Here is a 22578-nt window from a genome sequence, read left to right as displayed (position 1 = left end):
AGCTGTTAAGGTGGCCAAAACGCATCTGGTTCGCCAACTGGGCAGTTCATCACTTTCCTATGAGGAACTTACCACCGTACTAACAACTATTGAAGGAACTATGAATTCCCGCCCGCTCACACCGTTATCAGATGACCCCAACGATCTGTCAGCTCTTCCTCCAGCGCACTTCCTCGTCAATAACATGATCCGTCCGCTGCCAGAACCAGACATCAGAAACGTACCGCTTAACCGCCTTAGCCAATATCAGCGTATCCAAGCCTACTCGCAGCGATTTTGCCATAGATGGAGGAACGAGTATTTGAAGCAGCTTCAGTCGCAGTATACAACCAACCCTCACTTGTACAACCTGGACATCGGCTCTGTAGTAATCATCAAAGACGAATCGCTCCCGCCGGCGCGTTGGCCGCTGGCCCGCATCGTAGAAATTCATCCTGGACCCGACGGCGTTACCCGCGTTGCAACTTTACGCGCCTCATCTGGCACGTTGAAGCGATCTGTATCAAAAATTTGCCCGCTACAATGTACAACGGAGATGGACGAATTCAATATTAGAGCAGCAACCAATTCAGCCACAGAAGAAACAAACTGATTCAATTAAATTACTTTGTAAACAATCTATTATAGCAGTTCGAGGCAGTTTTGTTGAAAATTAGTTTTTCAAGGTGGCCGGTTATGTTTGGTTCAGTGTAGAGACAGCACAGTGTCTGCCCTGGTGTAATTTCAGACAGCATGGCAGCCATGCAAATTTTCAATCCCACCGTTATCGCTAGCAGTATGTAAACCTTAGGCAGTAAGATTTATGCTGCTTTATTTACATTTTTCGGAAACAGTTCTCTCTTCACGTTAAATTAAAATTGTTGTATTTTGACTGTTTCCGAACAATAAGTGCATAAATCGTAGTAGGAAGAATATTCCCAGCACAGTACATTTTCACAGTTCAAATTTAATAAACCCGCTAGACGAACATCACAACGTTTTGTACCGTTTCTTGCAAGTTTAGTTTTAAACCCGTACGTAATAAACTAATTTTGAGACATTCAGTCAAGTGACAGTAATCGTACCGAATCGAAATAAGTGCAGAAATCCCTAAAGATAAATTTGTAGTGATATTTATCGCCCCATACTGCATACTTACCCGTGCCAGTGCTCCGCGCTGGAAGACCGTAATGTTACCCGTTTGCTGCTCCCGTTGATGATCCGTTGTTCCTGAAAAGAAGTGCTGCTAAACGAAGAAAGTTGGTTATTCCCGTCCCGTCATTGACCGCTGTTACTGAAAGAAGAAAGGTTACTTACTCAGTGATAGCTACTGTTGATGATCCGCTGTTCCGGAAATAAATAGGCTACTAAAGGCAGAAGAAAGTTGAGCGCTCCCGTCCCGCCGATGATTCGCTGTTCCCGAAAACGAGATCTGCAAAAATAAGAAGGTAATCCCGTCCCAAACAGAAATCCTACCCCAACAATGGTTTTTTCAAAGCTATATATCTTCCAACATTGGAAATGGATTTTCAATATTTTAATTTCGTTTGAAAGATCGAAACTTTTCTAGTTTTTGGTGAAAAAACTGCGGGAGCGTTATTTCTGTAAAAAAATTGTTAATTTTTGAAAATGGTGTATTTTTCAACAAAAATCGTTCATAACTTTTCAAATTGGTGAGATAATAACTTTGTTACTTCAGCAAAAATATTCGCCATAAAAAGTTCTAAAAGTGCTGCAAACAAAGTATTTACGATAAATCAATGTCCGAAGTGACAAATGAGAAATAGTGATTTTAAGGGGTCACGTTTTCATCACTCAATCTCTTATGGTAAAATCAACTGAGAAATAGTCATTGTGTGTGTGATAATACCACAAGTCACAAAAAATCTTTTGAATATGCGACACTTTTTGAAAACACAACATTCTACCGTACAACTACATGTTAGCGTGAATTTACAATACACAGTGTTTTAAAACGTCGTTTTCGTGCTCAAAATTAATAGCGTCTAAACCGTTAACTTTAGAGGTATAGTTTGTTCGCAGAAGTTGTTGTTCTTATGATTGCGCATCCACAGGGGTATATCGTTCAGTGATTAATTCACCTATAATTGATATACGAAATTTATTTTCCTAAATAATTGAGCTAGAGACTTTGTGTCTTTGACAAAGTTGCAGCAAATGATATTAAAAAAGAAATTCCTGAAGACACCATATATCTAGCTTCAATAGTTTACGAGTTATAGAACATGTTATATGGAAGACCCCTTAAAATTAGTTTTTTCATGATAACTTTTTTAGACATTCTCGTATCTTCTTGAAATCTTCCACGAAGTTGTTTGCGGTATCGAAACACATATTTTTGCTTAACATAGTTACTTCCTATCTGTTGAATTTAAAAAGATATTCCAAATTTTACGATATTTTTGGGGTAACTTCCGCCTTAAATAATTCGTTAAGGAGCAAAAAGGAGCAAACAACATCATAACATACTGAAAAGACTAGCTTTTTACTTTCATAAAATGGCCCGATTGTTAGTCGACGCGATTCTCCCCGAGTGTTATGTTCAATACAATATCCCATCACAGTGTTTTAACAGTTATGTGTCCAACAAAAAAAAACACCTTTAACAGGCCAACGAGGGTACCCGGGTACCCACAAATTGAAATGCTCATAACTATGGCTTCCTTTAACCGATTTGGACACTTTTAGATGTTTTGAATTCAGGAACTCGTCCACTTTTTGATTCTGTACAATAGAACCGGAATAATGGATCTGGTTTTTGGAAATCCGGATTTTCCGGAGTAATGTTCAAGTACTAGGATATGATTTGTAAATTTTAACAATGTTCTAGCAATATGAGTATCAAAACTCTTCAAATTGTCTCGAAAGTCTGTTTTTATTGTTACGGGACCCTATGGCAATTTGAAAAATGTAATTGGAATGGAATGGCCACTCACGGCCCCACGGGAACCTGCTCCGGAATGTCCGTTCCGGGGTCAAATCACCAAATGGTTCCAAAACCACAAGATATAGCCTACTGATGCAATTCCAAGAATTTTGATACCCATATTGCTAGTATTCCATTGAAGTTCGCAAATAGTACCCCAGCACTGGAACCTGCTTCCGGAAACCCGGATTTCCGGGAACCGATAGAAGTAACCCGATTCATTTTTACCAAGTCCAAAAGTGGATGAGTTCCTGAATCCAAAACGGCCAAAAGTATTTAAATTGGTTGGATATTACCTTAGTTATGGGCATTTTAGTTTTGTGGGTACCCGGGTACCCGCGTCGGCCTGTTACGTAGTAAAAAAAATCAGGAGCCCCTCCTCACTCCCACTCTTACTATATCAACAATATTATTAACCCAAAATCTTGACTTAGTAAAGTTCTAAGATGTCATAAAGTTTCAATTTCCAGCTATGGATAAAACATAGGAATTTAATTAATTGAAACTTAAAAAGGTACCCGGGTACCGCGTCGGACACACAACGGTTAAAATGAAATATTCAAGCACACTGTAATAAGCAGCTTCATCTTTTCATGGTAAATTGCATGAAACATATTCATCGATGTCCAAAAAAAGGATAAGAGAACTTTGACCACAATCAAGATCAAAGTTGGATGTGTTTAATAATGTCGATATTATTTGCATTATAAATTAGATAAATAAATTTATTTTTAATAATCGTTTTCTACGTCATCTCCAAAGTTTCTTCTTCCGCTAGAAGAGCTTTGGCGTCTTCTAAAAATCGTTTTATACTTTTTTTAGCCATCCCCGAGGTGAACAGGCGACTTTAATCAAGCTCCATTATAATTGTCACGAAAGACATTAATAAACCTTGTGGTGGGATTTTCATAATTTTTACAAGCTTACCAGTATCCACTGATTGCTTAAATTTCACGTGACACACTTGCTACGTTTCGTACTTTGATCTTGATTGTGGTCAAAGTTCTCTTTTCCTTTTATTGGACATCGATGAATATGTTTCATGCAATTTACCATGAAAAGATGAAGCTGCTTATTGCAGTGTGCTTGAATATTTCATTTTAAAACACTGTGATTAGAGATATTGTATTGAACATAACACTCGGGGAGAATCGCGTCGACTAACAATCGGGCCATTTTATGAAAGTAAAAAGCTAGTACTTTCAGTATGTTATGATGTTGTTTGCTCCTTTTTGCGAATTATTTATGATGTTGTTTGCTCCTTAACGAATTATTTAAGGTGGAAGTTACCCCAAAAATATCGTAAAATTTGGAATATCTTTTTAAATTCAACAGATAGGAAGTAACTATGTTAAGCAAAAATATGTGTTTCGATACCGCAAACAACTTCGTGGAAGATTCCAAGAAGATACGAGAATGTCTAAAAAAGTTATCATGAAACAACTAATTTTAAGGGGTCTTCCATATAATATGTTCCATAACTCGTAAACTATTGAAGCTAGATATATAGTGTCTTTAGCAATTTCTTTTTTAATATCATTTGCTGCAACTTTGTCAAAGACACAAAGTCTCTTGCTCAATTATTTAGGAAAATAAATTTCGTATATCAATTATAGGTAAATTAATCACTGAACGATATACTCCTGTGGATGCGCAATCATAAGAACAACAACTTCTTCGAACAAACTATACCTGTAAAGATAACGGTTTAGACGCTATTAATTTTGAGCACGAAAACGACGTTTTAAAACACTGTGCAATAGTGTTAATAGTGTACTATAGTAAACTCTAAATAAATCTAGTACGTGGCCAATAAAGCAACCGTCATCATGCATTATATACATGCTAGGGAATTATGATTTATGAGTTATTTTACCAGTTCACGGTTAGCGATTTTCAGACCCCTTACTTTCATTTATTTTGAAGTAACAAAAAATTGTTAATGTTTCCTTAACTTACCCACAGCCGTCATTATAGTCGATAATTAATTTATAGTTTCAAACATTGTATAAATGTTGACAAAGCATGCAATAATTTCCGCTGCTATGAATAACAAATTCGTTCCAAGATTTTATTTTAAGATAACAAGACGTGAACAAAAGCATTTTCTTTTTAGCACTCGTTTTGAGCACTAGTCCAAACCAAAAAGGATTTACTTAAGTGAGCATAGATAATTTTTGTTGGCCGATTTAGAATTAACGATAGTTTGCAGATAACACTACTGTAAATCCACTGTACCATTTAGATGTACCGTAGACTGTTCTTTCAAAAACGTTTACAAATCAAATAGAATTGCCCTGACATTCGGCATTATCACACACAATGACTATTTCTCAGTTGATTTTACCACAAGAGATGACCCCTTAAAATCACTATTTCTCATTTGTCACTTTAGACATTGATTTATCGTAAATACTTTGTTTGCAGCCCTTTTAGAACTTTTTATGGCGAATATTTTTGCTGAAGTAACAAAGTTATTATCTCATCTATTCGAAAAGTTATGAACGATTTTTGTTGAAAAATACACCAAGTTCAAAAATTAATAATTTTTTTACAGAAATAACGCTACCGCAATTTTTTCACCAAAAACTAGAAAAGTTTCGATCTTATAAACGAAATTAAAATATTGAAAATTCATTTGCAATGTTGGAAGATATATAGCTTTGAAAAAACCCTTTTTGCCTTTCTCATATAAAGAAAGGCTATGCAATCACTGTAAAAATCGACTGCCTAACCGAGGGCCGAGTTTCATACACCATTCGATTCAGTTCGTCGAGATCGGCAAATGTCTGTGTGTGTATGTGTGTGTATGTGTGTGTCATTTAAACTCACAATTTTCTCAGAGATGGCTGAACCGATTTTCGCAAACTTAGTTTCATCTGAAAGGTATAACGCTCCCATAAGCTGCAATTGAATTTTTAGTTGATCCGACTTCCGGTTCCGGAGTTACGGGTTGAAGAGTGCGGTCACACAGCAAATTCCCATATAAACTGGTAACACCATGATGTTCAAATGATGTAAAACATATTAAAATTGATGTAACATTACTCTAGTTTGCGGGTCTGGATCACTAATGAACAATTAAAGCAGCTTTGACCACATTGGCCACCTATGACGGTTCATGACGCCCCGGGGAACCCGCCAAGTTCCAAAGCTAATATCACACCCATTCCCCAACGAATTCTCTACCGATTTTTACAAACTTGATTTCAAATGAAAGATACAGTAATACCATTGACTGCTGCTGAATTTCATTCGGTTCTGACTCTTGCTTCCGTAGTTACAGGGGTGTTCGTAAGGATACACTGGAATTGCCCATATAAATCGGTACAATCGTAATACCTCAGAGGCTAAGAACCCATGAAATGGTCACCAAATTACTTCTAATCGCAGATCTAGATCACTGATTGCCAATCAAACATTCTTTGAATATATTGTCCACTAACGACGATCCCGGAAGTCCGGAATTCCGGGTATATTCCACAATTAAAGTCACATCGGTTCTTCGGTGATGACTGAACCGATTTTCTTAAACCAAGTCTCAAATGGAAGGCAAAATATGCAGTTGAGTATTGCGTCGCCGCCCCTCCCCCCGCCTTGCCCGGACACCTCCCTCCTTCATCACTCCCCTCCCCTTGGACCACCCTCACGCCCGCATTTCCTTCATCCACCCCGTATACCGAAATAAGATGAAGGATTTCTGACGCATCCTCCACTCCCACTCTACTAACCCCCCATTCCCTACACGTTCAAACTCATTCCACCAACATTTCAAAATATAATCACATGAAGATAACATTGAACTCATGCTGATTATGCTAATTAAATATTATTCTTTTGCCTTTCTCATATAGAAAGGTTATGCAATTGCTCCAAAAACCGACTTTCTAACCGAGGCCCGGAGGGCCGAGTCTCATATAACATTCGACTCAGTTCGCCGAGATCGCAAAATATCTGTGTGTATGTATGAATGTGTGTATGTATGTGTGTATGTATGTATGTATGTATGTATGTATGTATGTATGTATGTATGTATGTATGTATGTATGTATGTATGTATGTATGTATGTATATGTGTGTGTATGTGCGGATTTGTTAACAAAATGTCCACATCGGTTTCTCGGAGATGGCTGAACCGATTTTTACAAACTAAGATTCAAATGAAAGGTATAATATTCCCATAGGTTGCTATTGAATTTCATTTTCAACCGACATCTTGTTCCGGATTACGAGTTGAAGAGTTACAAAACATAATTTGTTGATTTGTCCACATCGGTTTCTCGGAATTTTCTGAACCGATTTTGACAAACTTGATTTTAAATGAAAGGTCCATCAGTTACTGTGAAATTTGTGTGGATCCGAGTTCTGGTTCCTGAATTACAGGGTGATACGTACGATCACGCAGCAAATCCCGATTCTAACGAATTCTGCGATGAATGTAAAAAGGTGAAATTTTTTCCAAAATGTAAACACAACTGTTGAATTTGTAGATCTAGGTCACCAACAATCATTCAAAGTCTCTTTGGCCACACTAGCCACCATCGACGGATCCGGAAGCATCCAAATTCAGAATAACGGTTATATTGGTTTGTCGAAAATGGCTAGACCGATTTGATCAACTTAGTCTCAAATGAAAGGTGTTGCGTCCCCGGAAACTGATATTAAATTCCATCTCCATCCGACTTCCAGCTCCGGAGTTACGGGTTGTGGAGTACGATCACATAGAAAACTCCGATTCAAACCGATACCGCGATGAATGCAAAAAGGTGCTCTTATATATACTTACCAAGTGTAATAAGAATGAAAGACATTTCCATAATGTTATATTGTACGAACCAGCTATTAAATCATAGTTTGGAGGAATGAGAAAGGCACAATTGCACCTCTAGGTGGATTAAAACAGGTTTTTGTTTTGAAAATCGCCTGTAACTATGCAAGCAAAAGAGATAGAAACTTCATTGCTTCGCAAAAATGTGTATTTACAAAAGTTCTAAAAACCTCTGGAACAAAGTATTGGCGAGAAATTAACGCATAAAAAGATATTAATAGAAAACCAATTTTTAAAGAGCCATCCTACCTTAAATATTGCAAAAATCATAGTACATGAACCATTAGAGATAGCCACATAGTTTGTTCAGAAGAGTTGCTTCAATTTGATTGATTTATAACTTTGTAGAATATTATGTAGCTGAATTTTACATATCTAAGAATTTGATACTTTGAACACCCTAACCACAAGGACCACCCAAATTCAACTAATATAAAAAATCGGCAAGAAAGTTCTAAGAAAGTTTGCCGAAGATACTATATATCTAAAACCAACGGTTTATTCGCAAACAGTTTTGTCTTCCTAAATACAGCTTTGGGACCATAGTGCACTGCTAGCTCTGCGACGCGGTCTACTCGGTTTAATCCCCGGCGGTGGATGTAGCCTACTCACGAGCTACCCGGTAGGATGTCGAGGTCGGTTCAGCGATTCCGGTGAAGCTTGACTTCCGGTTCCCAGGCGCACCGACGACCCAACTCAGTGCTACGTCACGTACTACTCAACTGGTCCCCGGCGGTGGACCTAGTCTACACAGTTGGAGAGTTCCCCGGCGGCGGAATTTCTCTCGAGACCCGATTTGCGGCTTCTTACTGGTCTCTTCGCCACTTCCTCTGCAGCTCGGAGAGTATGCTCGAGACCACTCTGTTGACAGCGTCCCAGGTATGTTCGTCACGGCACATCTCTTCGACGATATTGTCCACTGTCATACCAGGTATACCCCTACGAACTTCTTTGAATCAAGGGCATTCGAAGACCACGTGTTCCGGTGTCTCCTGCACAGTCGCACACTCCGGGCAAAGGGGTGACGATGCATGTCCAAACCGATGCAAGTACTTCCGGAGGCATCCGTGCCCGGACAAAAACTGCGTCAAATGGAAGTTCACCTCTCCATGCTTCCTATGTACCCAGGCCGATACATTTGGGATGAGTCGGTGGGTCCACCTTCCTTTCTCCCCGTTGTCCTACTCCTGTTGTCATTTAGCCAACGAGTCCGCTCGAACCAGTGTCCTGGCGTTACGTGCATTTCTCCGCTGATAGCATTCCACGTCCTCCGCCAGGGTAATGCAGATGGGGATCATCCCGGCGATAACGCATACTGCCTCCGACGATATTGTTCTGTAGGCACTCGCGACTCGTACGGCCATCAGTCGGAATGTCCTGTTTAGCTTTTCACGGTTCCGCTTGGTTTTCAGCGCAGCACTCCAGGCAGGAACCCTATATCGGAGTATCGATGACGAAACAGTAGATAGCAGACGTCTCGTGCTGCTTCTCGGGCCGCCGACGTTTGGCATGATTCTCGCTATTGCGTTCATTGTCTTCGCCGACTTTTCACAGGCGTAATCAACGTGGTTGTTGAAGCTCAACCGGTCGTCGATTATAACTCCCAATTGCTTCAATGCACGCTTCGATGTAATAACGTGCCCTCCGACGTCGATCTGCATCCGTTGAACCGATTTGCAGTTACTGACCAACAATACCTCCGTCTTGTGGTGAGCTATTTGCAGCTTGACCCCGTTCATCCAGCTCTCGATCGCGTCTATTGTCTCCATCACCGACACCTCCACTTCTTCAAGTGTCTCACCCATCACCGTTAGTGACACGTCGTCCGCGAAACCTACGATTTTCACTTTCCTAGGCAGCTGCAACGTTAAGACCCCATCGTACATCCCGTTCGAAAGGGTTGGGCCGAGAATGGAGCCCTGAGGAACGCCCGCTGTGACACGCAGTGACTTCTGTCCTTCGCTCGTCTCGTACAGCAGCACTCTGCTCTGAAAGTAGCTCTTCAGGATCTGGCATAGATAGTCGGGAACCCTCATTCTATGCAGCGCTGCAGCGATGGCTTCCCAGCTGGCACTGTTGAACGCGTTCTTCACATCTATCGAGACCACAGCGCAGTATCGATCTCCTCTTCGCTTCTGTTTAGATGACTTCTCAGCACTCTCGAGCACTATCCGAATTGCATCCACTGTCGATGCTCCCTTGCGGAAACCGAACTGCATCTTGGACAGTCCGCGCTCACCTTCCGTGAATTTCGTCAACCTTTTGAGAATGATCCTTTCCAGGAGTTTTCCGAGTGTATCCAGCAGGCATATGGGCCTGTACGAGGTCGGATCGCCAAGTGGCTTCCCTGGCTTCGGCAGCAACACCAGCTTCTGGACCTTCCACATTTCGGGGAAGTTGCCTTCATTTAGGCACTTCTGCATCACTATCCTGAACATGTCCGGATATGCCAGGATCGCAGCTTTCAGTACCACGTTTGGTATTCCATCCGGACCAGGGGCTTTCTTTGATTTTAGGCGCTTCGATGCATCTGCTAACTCGTCGTTAGTCACTTGCCGATCCGTGTTTGTTCCTTCTTCTTAGCCGTACGGTGTCGGTGGCCATATAGTTGGATCGTGCTTTGGGAAAAGACCCTCGACGATTATCTTCCGCTTGCTCGGACACATTTCGGCTGGCGTCGTCGGACCCTTCATTTTCGCCATCACGACTAGGTATGCGTCACCCCAGGGATTGGTGTCTACTTCTCGGCATAGCTCCTTGTGGCATTCTGACTTGCCAAGTCTGATCTCCCGTTTTAAAGCGGCCCTAGCATCCCGAAACGCTGCCTTACGCTCTTCTCTATCTGGTTCCGACTTTGCTCTTTGGGCCCGCCTTCTGGCTCTGAGACAAGCAGCGCGTAACGTACTAAGCGTCTCGTTCCACCAGTAAGCTGGACACCGTTTGTTGCGTGGTTCCAGTTTTCGCGGCATTGTGGCGGCTTGTGACGCCTTGTCAGGACAGCCGCATCCACGTTCTCGGCCGTTCGGCCGAAGTGCCTCAACAAAGAGGTCTTTGTTGAAGGCTTTCGTCTTCCACTTTCGTTCGCCGGTCACCCTTCTCTGTACTGCCACGGGGATCCGTTGACCGATACGGTAGCGAGTCTCCTGGTGGTCACTATGCGTATACGTTTCGCATACTCTCCAATTCATGTTCGCCGTCAATGAGGGACTACAGAATGTGACGTCAATGATAGACTCCCTCCCGTCTCTCCGAAATGTGCTAACAGAGCCTGCATTGCACAATCGTACGTCTAACTTCGCTAGAGCTTCCTGCAGAATACACCCTCTTGTGTTGGTTACTCTACTGCCACTCCACAGCCCAGGCGTTGAAATCACCACCAATGACTACTGGCTTCCGATCGATCAGCTGCTCGGTTAACTGCTCCAGCATTAGGCTGAACTGCTCTACTGTCCACCTTGGGGGAGCGTAGCAGCTACATACGAAGATGCCGTTGATTTTGGCTATCACGAAACCCTCGAATGAACGCTCTACCACTTCTTGGCTCGGGAATCTTCCCATTACTTGTATCACAGCGGTTCCTGATCTATCCGCCGCCCAGTTACCGTTATTAGGGGGGACTTGATAAGGCTCTGCGATCAAAGCGACATCGCACATAGTTTCTGTCGTAGACTGCCACAACGGTTGCTGTTCGGTATCACAGTGATTCAGGTTCATCTGGGTCACCTCCATCACCGTTGGCCTGCAGTCGCCTTCTTGTAGGCTGGGCATTTAAAGCCACCCGTCTGATGGTCGTTTGCTTCCGCTGGGGTGCAAAGTAAGCACTTCGGCCTCTGCGTGCAGTCTCTCGCAAGATGGCCCGTCTCTCCGCATTTCCAGCACATCCCGGATCTGTCCGGGCCTTTGCAAGCCCCTGCTAAATGCCCAAAGCCTAAACATTTGAAGCATTTCTCCGCTTGTTAATTTACTCGTGGGGAGGCTCTCAGTAGGCATTTCGACCATCCAACTGTAACTTTATCTACCTCCAGCGCCTTGTCTGCAGCGGTTACCGGTACGCCCAGTTTGCACTGCTGCTTCATAGCACCTCTCAGATCGTCTTCCGTCGTTATTTCGTCGAGGTTCTTGCACACAATTACCATCTCCGGGCTTAAGGCTTTAACTTCTGCCTTTCCACCCAGTCTCCTGTAAGTCAGAGCTACTAGTCGTAGTATTTTTCTTAAGCTCGAGGAGCATCTCATTTTTTTGGGTACGCCTGACTCTTAACACGCTTTCCCCCAAATCTTTCAGCTCCGGGTCCTCTCTGACCTTTTTGAGCAGTGCTGCGAACGTAGTCTCGTCATTTGCTTTGACGAGCACGGCTTCTCCCTTAGGCGCCTTCTGACGAGCCGAGGGTTCTGATTTTCTCTTCTGCTCCCCTTTTCGCTCCTCCTTTGTTTGCTGTTTCCCGCGTTTCTCCTTCCGACCTACAACGGTACTCCAGCTTTCACCCTGTAAGGTGGCATCCTTTCCTTCGGCAGCAACAGCGTCCTCGAGCGTCTGCCTCTTTGACCCGCCTGGTCTTTCGTCTCCTGGCGAGGATCTTGTCCTCTTTGGAGTTATGGGAACTGGCGTGTTCTTCACTCCAATCTGCCTCTCCTTACTCTGTTTCGGAGGGGCTAGGAGGATAGTGGCCTTAGCCGACGCCGATGCTCACTCAGCTGAATCTGCCCTCTGCGTTGCCGTATCGAACTCTTTCACGGCAGACAGTAGCGCCTTCCGGATTTTGATGACCATCTCCTTAATGTCTTTGTGGACATTGTTTTTATGTGTCCACGAACTTGTGGAGCTCCTCCACCAAGTGCCTCGCTACCACTACCTTTGGCGTCTGTGGGGTGTAGCTCATTCCGCTCTGCTCCGGCTGTTTTTGTTGCTGCTGTTGCTGTTGCTTCGGCTTCCCATCCTCCTGCTCTTGCTGGATGACTTCAGCTACTATTGGTGGTGGTGACCCCACCAACCCACCTCTGGCAAACGGATTAACCGTGCCTGCTCCATTTATATTGGTTGCTTGTTGTTTCTCCATTTCATTGGGTCCCAACTCCGGGCCGCTATCTCCACTCGCTGCACATAGTCGCCTCTCGCGATCCAATGATTATCTATGCTGCCAAAAAGCAGCAGTGAGGTCATGCAAGGATTGACACTATCCTTCATGGGGAGTAGTGTTCAGAGCCGGATCGGCGTAAATCGGGAATGCTTCAACCGAACCTAGTACAACCAACCAAATGATGGCGAGTTTCGAACGTACCCGGAGACCTGCCAGGGTTTTGTTGGGACGGAGGCAGCCATGCTGTTAGCCCACTCGCCATTTCAAGTCGGTGTCATCCTTCCTTACACAGTTAGTAGAACAGCACGCCTGTCAACCCAAAGTCGCCATCCTATTCGTGATCCGTGTCCTGTCCGTTGACGTTCGCCATGGCCAGTATACCATAATCAGGATGTTACTGGTGTCGATCCTGATGTGCCGGTTGGCACTCCGGTTGGGCTAGAATGCTTTTATTGCTAAGATCTTAGATTATTGGAATCTTAGGATCTTAGCAGAAGCGGCACAGACTCGCTTCGTCAGAGCTGCTTTCGGAGTTATGGCTTTTTTTTCTATCTATCTAGGGATTAGGGATAGGGATTCTACCCGCCGCATCAAGTGGTTATCAGAAGGGGAAGGAAATTGATAATTCCCCATGCCCGTATATTGCACTTAGGCAGCCTAGCACCAAGCGACGATATGGAAAGTTTCGATAGTGGAAAGTTTTACCAGTGGAAGCTTCCACTACGAATTGTGTACCTAGATTATAAGAAACTAGCCATCGCGCGTTGCTGCGACTTTCAACGAAATATGAGGAAAACACAATTTGGTCAGAAGTACCATCTGACGGGCAGATAATCTCCAACCAATAGCACACAAACATGCTCCAGAACAAATGCCTACTATGTATAAATTTTGACGGCAATCGGTTAAGCCGTTTGGAAGTCTATAAATCATATACATACAAACATTGACTTTTATATAGATAGATAGATAGATAGATAGATAGATAGATAGATAGATAGATAGATAGATAGATAGATAGATAGATAGATAGATAGATAGATAGATAGATAGATAGATAGATAGATAGATAGATAGATAGATAGATAGATAGATAGATAGATAGATAGATAGATAGATAGATAGATAGATAGATAGATAGATAGATAGATAGATAGATAGATAGATAGATAGATAGATAGATAGATAGATAGATAGATAGATAGATAGATAGATAGATAGATAGATAGATAGATAGATAGATAGATAGATAGATAGATAGATAGATAGATAGATAGATAGATAGATAGATAGATAGATAGATAGATAGATAGATAGATAGATAGATAGATAGATAGATAGATAGATAGATAGATAGATAGATAGATAGATAGATAGATAGATAGATAGATAGATAGATAGATAGATAGATAGATAGATAGATAGATAGATAGATAGATAGATAGATAGATAGATAGATAGATAGATAGATAGATAGATAGATAGATAGATAGATAGATAGATAGATAGATAGATAGATAGATAGATAGATAGATAGATAGATAGATAGATAGATAGATAGATAGATAGATAGATAGATAGATAGATAGATAGATAGATAGATAGATAGATAGATAGATAGATAGATAGATAGATAGATAGATAGATAGATAGATAGATAGATAGATAGATAGATAGATAGATAGATAGATAGATAGATAGATAGATAGATAGATAGATAGATAGATAGATAGATAGATAGATAGATAGATAGATAGATAGATAGATAGATAGATAGATAGATAGATAGATAGATAGATAGATAGATAGATAGATAGATAGATAGATAGATAGATAGATAGATAGATAGATAGATAGATAGATAGATAGATAGATAGATAGATAGATAGATAGATAGATAGATAGATAGATAGATAGATAGATAGATAGATAGATAGATAGATAGATAGATAGATAGATAGATAGATAGATAGATAGATAGATAGATAGATAGATAGATAGATAGATAGATAGATAGATAGATAGATAGATAGATAGATAGATAGATAGATAGATAGATAGATGGATAGATAGATAGATAGATAGATAGATAGATAGATAGATAGATAGATAGATAGATAGATAGATAGATAAGATAAGATAGATAAGATAGATAGATAGATAGACTAGCTAACACCCATCGTGCGTTGCTGCGATTTTCAACAAAATAGGAGAAAAAACACAATTTGCTCCGTAGCGCCATCTGGCGGGCAGATAATCCCCAATCAATAGCACACAAACACGCTCTATAACAAATGCCTACTGTGTATGATTTTTTACGGAAATCGGTTAAGCCGTTTGGGAGTCTATAAATCATATACATACAAACTTTGACTTTTATATATTCAGATAGATAGATAATTATGCCGATTGGTACTCTCGACAACAGTATCGTTTGGGTACATGTATATCTAACAAATAACATGTCATGTTTGGATATGAATGTAAACTAACCTATTGAAAGCGTAGAAAAAATCCTTACGATTAGTTAGTATTAAGTTGATCTGAGTTGCTCCTGTTCTCTGATAATGCGTTAGTATACCTCCAGCTGAATAAATACGACAGAATACAACTTTGAAAGCGTTTGCTTTTTTCCCACAATAAATCCAGAATATTTGTGTTGAGTCGCTAAGAAGCACAATAATATAGGGTGATGAGCCTATTTTCACCATACTAAGCAAGGTGCCTCACTAATTCGGTAATTTCTTGCCTTACAATCAATGGAAATGCGTAAAAATTTACATCAACCGCTTTGCTTCGTTGTTAAGAACCAACATAATAACATAAATGCGTTGAAAACAGTAAAATTCTCGTGTTTGAGCACAATGAAAACTCGAATCGAGTGCCCCTATTGTTGCGCAACCATTTGACTCAATGCGTTGAACAAAGATGGCAGACACTGCTCTAACCAACGGCTTCAAATGGGTAGGGTGATAATAGAAACATGGCGCAAATAGGCTCATCACCCTATTGATATTGCATGCTAGAGAGTATTTCACTCAAAATATAGGAGGGGGAGTGTTAGTGTTCGGTATCAAATAAAGTGGATACAATAGCACACAGTAGTCCACCCATAGGCCAATAATAGAAAAAAAATATTTCGGCAAAATATTGTTTCTCTCTAAATTAAATCGTTCTGAATGTATGTATATTTTATAGTTTCATACTTGATTTTGTCAATAATGATCTGATTGTTTTAGTACACTCAGGTTTTTTTTACGCGGGGGATACAGGCCGCGTAAATGAAAACCGCGTACATGAAAACCGCGCAAATTTCGAAATCCGCGTAAATGAAAACCGCGTAAATTTCAAAATCCGCGTAAATGAAAACCGCGTAAATTTCAAAAACCGCGTAAATGAAAACCTCGTAAATTTCAAAATCCGCGTAAATGAAAACCGCGTAAATTTCAAAATCCGCGTAAATGAAAACCGCGTAAATTTCAAAATCCGCGTAAAAAAAAACCGCGTAAAAAATACCGCGCAAAAAAATGAGTGTATATAGAATAATGCATAGGATGGTTCGTTATTTAGTGATAATTTAAATAATATCGATAATCGATTGCCGTAAACAAATTGTGCTGCAATTATTATTATTTTTGTATTGAAGGATAATCATCGGGTTTTGGAGAATGTAGAGTGCAGCAAAATGGGTTAATTTGTATATGTAATCGAAGAATTGAACTAAACTTTAACTAACTTTGTCCCTCGATATCCCTCCCGAATTTTGAATAAAAATGGTAGTTTGGCCTATTCAATTGTTTATGAACCAATCTTCAGTTGCGCATTTCTGCACCCTGAAAGCACAGAAGCTCTAAGATGTTGTATATGTTTAACAGGATAATTCAAGATGAAAAACATTAAATCACATTGGCAAATTATATTACTTTTTTGTTACTTCAGATCTTGAAAATATATAGACGAGCTTGTGCGACCACCGCGAGCTGCCATATGCAATTAAACATCACTTTCATGCGAGTTCTTATGTTAAAAAGTAAATGAAAAGATTTTCTTTTGAATTTCATATGGAAAAGCATTAAAACGCATTACATGTGGTGTTTCAAATTCCACGTGAATACATATTTATCCATTGAATATTCATTGCCATGTTATTGAGTTCTAAAGTCTGAACTTTCCACATGACTTTCGCATGAAAAACATGTAGTGTAATTTTACATGTAAAATAATTTAATTTACTGATTATTCTGCCAATTAAAGCTATAAGTAAAACGAAGTGATATTATTGCAAATTTTACCCCCAAATAGACTCACAGCAAAATAATTTTGTCACATAAAAATATGCTCACACCGCATCTACAATAGTTTAGTTGTTGCGGTGGCTAACAAAAACATTCAACGCCCTCTCTAGGATTGTGCATAAGATGTTCGGTTTGTTTATTTGCTATCCCCCGTGCAGTTTCACGTGAGAATATTTATTTTGCTGGTTTCAAAATATGCACGAAAGTCTATCTACAGACGAAACGGGCAATAGGGTTTTTACACAAAATTGCATCATCTTTTTTAAGGTGTCATTCATCCCATACACTGAAAAAATTAAACATGTTAACATCATGTGGAAATCTATTGAATTATTTCATTCCACAAACACATGAAATACACACGATTGCCATCTGAATATCCATTCGAGTATGGGAAATATAATTTTCAAATGGAATTCATGCGAACATTGCGTGAAAAGCACATCAACATCAGAAGAAATACCATAGACTAAGATTTCCAAATGAATTACACGTGAATGTCACTTCGTTTTACTTATAGCTTGAATTGGCAGAATAATCGGTAAATTCAATTATTTTACATGTAAAATTGCACTACATGTTTTTCATGCGAAAGTCATGTGTAGGGTTGCCACCTCTTGAGAGGCTTTGACCCGGAGATTTTCACTGACCTGGGGGGTGGTGGATTTTCAGTGGAACTAGACAGAAATTGAAATCAAAACGATTGCTCGGCATTTTAGAGCACTTTAATCGTTTTTTATTACTACGATAAAGTAAAGCTATAATTTAATCTGGTGTAGTATTCAACTTCCCCGACTAAGTGCCATGAATACAAAAGCATCTGCTACTCTCGCTGTGGAGGACAAGTCGAACGAGCATTGCTGTCCTCCACAACTAACAGGAAAAAGCGAGCAAAGGAGGCAGGGCAGCCGCATCACATAGGAAGCACTATGTGGTGTCGATTATTCTTCACCAGAGGTCCCAACAAGGGGCAAAACTCACCTCCCTAGCCAACAGTTACGAATCGTTGGAGTAACAACAACACCGGAAGAACTCGTTTGATGTTGACCTAGCCAGTTGGATCAGAACAAATCTACAATACCTTGGTGCAGCTCCAGCTCCACTAACAGTGAATTGATTTGGTAAAATTGCAGCAAAATAACTTTTTTACACCATTTTGAGCGACTTAGTGGGATGCAACATTTCAATTGTAGCATATAGTGAAATATTACTTTCCTTAATTTGTAGTAAATTTGAGTTCTTTTTCATTTTCATTTCTTTGTGAAAGAAATCAGACATATTTGGTAAACTTATCTTCGCCTTCTTGAAACGAAGGGTTAGTCGGGCAATATAACCCTTCGTTAATTTAGACTTTTTAAATATTTTGTAATGAATAAAAATTGAAATTATGCGTCTTCCCAACAAACCCGGAGAAATTGATGTAAAACCCGGATGCCCGGAGATCGTTCCCGAAAACCGGAGTCTCCGGGTCAAAGCCGGAGGGGTGGTAACCCTAGTCATGTGGAAAGTTCATACTTTAGAACTCAATAGCAATGGATAAATATGTATTCACGTGGAATTTGTTTGAATTTAATTTGAAACACCACATGTAGTGCGTTTTAATTCTTTTCCATGTGAAATTCAAAAGCAAATCTTTTCATATACTTTTTAACATGAGAACACGCATGAAAGTGATGTTTAATTGCATATAGTTTTACCGTTCAAATTATGATCAGTATAGAAATACATTCCGACGAATCGTGCGCCGAATAGCTCTTGCTGCGACGAAAAATATTCATCACGTCTCCTTTGGAAAAGCATGGACAATAAATTTTTATTACAAAAAAAAACTAACTAATGGCATAAAAACTTCTATTTACAGGGGAAAGGCCTTTCGAATGTACAACTTGTTTGAAGCGGTTTTCCCAGCGATCTACATTAAACATTCATAAGCGTATCCACACTGGTAAGTCTATTTAGCTAGAAATTCAATTGCTAATTTCGATACGTATACTATTATGACTCCCAAATTAGACTTTTAGAAAAGGATTACACATTTTCGTATGCATTTAATAAAAATCCACCACAAAAGTCTGAAAATTAGGGTTACTGCTCCCTAATTCATCTTAGCTCCTCTATTCATCTCGCCATTAGAACACATTAGTTAGAGCAGTATCTGCTATATCTATTCAACGCATTAGCTGAAATGGTAGGATGAATAAGGGTACGTTGTACTCGACTGTTCGCTTCGCTCAAACGTGAGCATTTTACATTTTCCAGGCAAAAATTTTAACTGTCCAGTTCCTTAGGAACGAAACAAAAATGGCGATACCTAATTAAGCGAAATCCAGTCACTCTAAGTCGAGTTATCAACGAAATAGTGTGACATCCTGACTAATGAGATGAAGATGCCTATTCTACCCTACCATCAATTAGACACCCATTGTCATTTGAAAGGAGATGGTCAATGGATAACTGAATCTAATAATTGACGCCATTTTGAAATCCAAGATGGTGGTTTCCGATTTTAGCAAAAGAGTGAAAATCATCAATAATTGTAAGGAGATGGTCCGTAGATAACGGTAATTGATGATTGACATCATTATAAAATCCCAGATGGTGGTGGTTGGGTACCATTAACCTCAGAAAACCATTGTCAATATGAGTATCATTTTACTGCTGGTAGATCGGTAGATAACGAAAATTTATATTTTAAGCCATTTTGAAATCCAAGATGTCGGCTTTCAGTTGCCACAATACAGTGAAAACTAGTTTAAAAATTTTGGGGTGATTGCATGAAGTTAAGAAAAAAGGTGTTTCTTAAATCAATTTTGTGTGGCAATATCTCAGGAATAAATCTTCCGATCAACATAATCGACTCACGTTTCGAAGAGTATTAATGTGCCCATTCCAAAAATATATAACATGTTCGGATTAAATATCAACAATTTAGGGTTAAGAGCGACTAAATTAAAAAAAGCATTTTTTGTAAAATTACTCTTTTTTAGTTAATTTTTCATAAAAAATTAAATTGAGAAAAAAATCTTCTGAAACCTTATTTCACAGACAAATTTTTCACGTGAATTTCAAGCCTAAGATCACGAAAATATCATAAAAAACTGTGATGTTATGAAGCACTGAGCGAACATCGTTTTGTTTTTAACACATCTCTTTTGGTTTTTGATAAGATTACACTAGTAGACAAGCAAAATTAACGTGCTAGAAAAAGTGTTTTCTAGATTAATCTTTCAAAGTAGTATTTTCAAGTATTTTTTTCTTTCTATTTTAAAAGACGCGATTTCGCGTACTTTTTTATTTTTGGCTCGAATTTTTTTTACAGTGTTAAATTTTCTTGTGAACTAAATTTTCAGAATCTAATGCGACATATAATTTATTCACACGAATTTTATATCAATTGCTGCACCTGATGGAATTTTTCATCTTGTTCATCTCTCTTCGCCACAGAGGAAAACTGTTAACATGCCACATTCAATGACAGAATGATGACATGTTTTGGTCGAAAAAGGACCAAACGAACCTCAGGTATTATTAAAATTAAAATATTCTGTCGGGAGCTCCAGAACAACTTTTTATTTTAAAGGTTTTTGTTTGAAAACTTGGGGCTTTCAATGAAACTGGTTCACATTTTTGCCCCTAGGTAGTACTTTAGACATTCAAATGTTACCAAAAGTGAGAATCTGATGGACGATTTCATTGTGTGCAACTTTGTAGAAAACTACAACGCGATCTAAAATCGCCAGAGAAAGCTATTAAATTTTTATCAAAGTTTCTAGATTCGCACGGGGCCTATTCGTTAAGAAGCTTTATTCCAAAAACATTTTTATTTGTAAAAAAAAATGGATTGCCTTAATTTAACAGTTTTCTCAGAAGAACCTGAATGATAGCAAAATCCCACCTTTAAACGTAAAAGGCATAATTCCGGATTCCACCGTTTTATGCGCACCAATGATATTTTAGGAGCATGGAGATATAGAGAAGAGCAGGTAGATAAAATTTCGAAATTAAGACTCTTTTGAAAGATGCTGGGTAATGCAGCAGAATGAAACAGTTTTTTCAGTCACAGATATATTTGTTTCTTTTTTTTATCTCATTCTGGAGTATGCTTGATGTAATCTTGAATCAACCTTTTTGCTCGTTACCATCCTGTGGGATATGTTTGGCCTAAATTTTAACTTTATATTTGATCAAATTCGATTAAATATTCAATCATTTGATTTGATTTCGATTGAGAATCCTGATTGACAGTTTCATGAAAGATAGAAAAATAATTCGATGAGATTTATGTTCAAGTTTGTTAACTTTGGGGAATGGCTGTACATTGAACAGAAATCGCAATAGTAAATGAGAAATAAAAGTTTTGTCTATTGTACGAAGATAGCGATAGTAGATATAGAAAGTATCACCTTTACCCGAAAGACGTGTTGCTGTTAATGTCTTCAGATACTGAACTGAACTGACAACACTATCTTCTTGATATGTTGTCTTGGCTCTTATCCCATATTATGAGGGAAATCTTCAATAAACAGACTTGTATTACTTTGAGAATACATATACTGAATGTATGTTCCAGCCTGAAATTTTCTTGTTCGTTTTCTGTTGTGATCCGTGTACAACGAGTAACGACTCCGGAATTTCTTCTTAAAGGAAATTATGAAACATGGTTTTGTTCTTTTTTCTAAGATTATGTAAATCTGCATCTATAAATTCTAATGAAATGAATTTACCCCTAAAGATAACAAACAAGGATCCAAAACTCGAAGAGCTTTTTTTTCTTTTTCAATCATCTTTCTTTTAATGTTGATAAAGACAAACAGGATTCTCAACCCAAAATTTCAATAAAATCCGTCGTTTATTACAATGACTCGAACCAGGGCCGGCGAAACACTTTTTTCCCGAGTGGGTAATAATATTTGGAGTGATTCCTACTCGTAGTGACGAAAGTTCAGACATGGTGTATGTTAGTAAAAGTAAACATTTCCGGATAATATCTGGTGGCTATTTGGAACTACCCTTTGTTTACTGGCTGTGTGACCGACGGCTGAGTGAAAATGTGTTTGTTGATTATCAAAACTACAAATGTTCCACAGCTAAGTCCCAATTACTCTATTCTTTTAAATTCCGTTGCATTAATTTTCTGTTTCCTCCAATAAAACCTTCTTTCCGCAGGTACTGAAGCCCGCATGATAGTGTTGACTAATAGGAAGGTATCTCCAACAAAAGACAACTTCTCTGGTTCAATGGTGGTCGTTTTGAATATTTATCCGACGGCAAAATAATGTGGATAAATCTCCTTTTCGATATAAATTATATTCATCTAATACAACAGGCCCCTAAAGGTCTACTTCCGGACCGAATATAGCCCATTTAACATCATCGATATATCGTGTAAACTAACCAATCAACTCTCGACCGTATACGAACAAGTATCTTGTCTACGTACCCACGTGGGAAG

General features: G+C 39.3%; 1 protein-coding gene across 9 annotated transcripts in view; it reads left to right on the top strand.

Annotated features, from left to right (window-relative positions):
* LOC131693897 (zinc finger protein OZF-like) overlaps positions 1-22578 on the top strand; it is a 411867-nt gene that overhangs the window by 323278 nt on the left and 66011 nt on the right. For 7 of the 9 annotated variants that reach the window (XM_058982163.1, XM_058982156.1, XM_058982155.1 and 4 more), the window contains one exon: positions 18988-19071. The exons of the other annotated variants lie outside the window; for them this stretch is intronic. In XM_058982163.1, coding sequence (XP_058838146.1) covers positions 18988-19071 — 84 coding nt within the window. The remainder of the gene's footprint in view (positions 1-18987; positions 19072-22578) is intronic. 9 annotated transcript variants of the gene reach the window in all.

The sequence above is a fragment of the Topomyia yanbarensis genome, chromosome 3 (genome assembly GCF_030247195.1).
Source record: "Topomyia yanbarensis strain Yona2022 chromosome 3, ASM3024719v1, whole genome shotgun sequence".
In the NCBI taxonomy this organism is placed as follows: Eukaryota; Metazoa; Arthropoda; class Insecta; order Diptera; family Culicidae; genus Topomyia; species Topomyia yanbarensis.
Note: the sequence above shows the minus strand (reverse complement) of the source record. Positions and strands in the feature narration are given on the sequence as shown.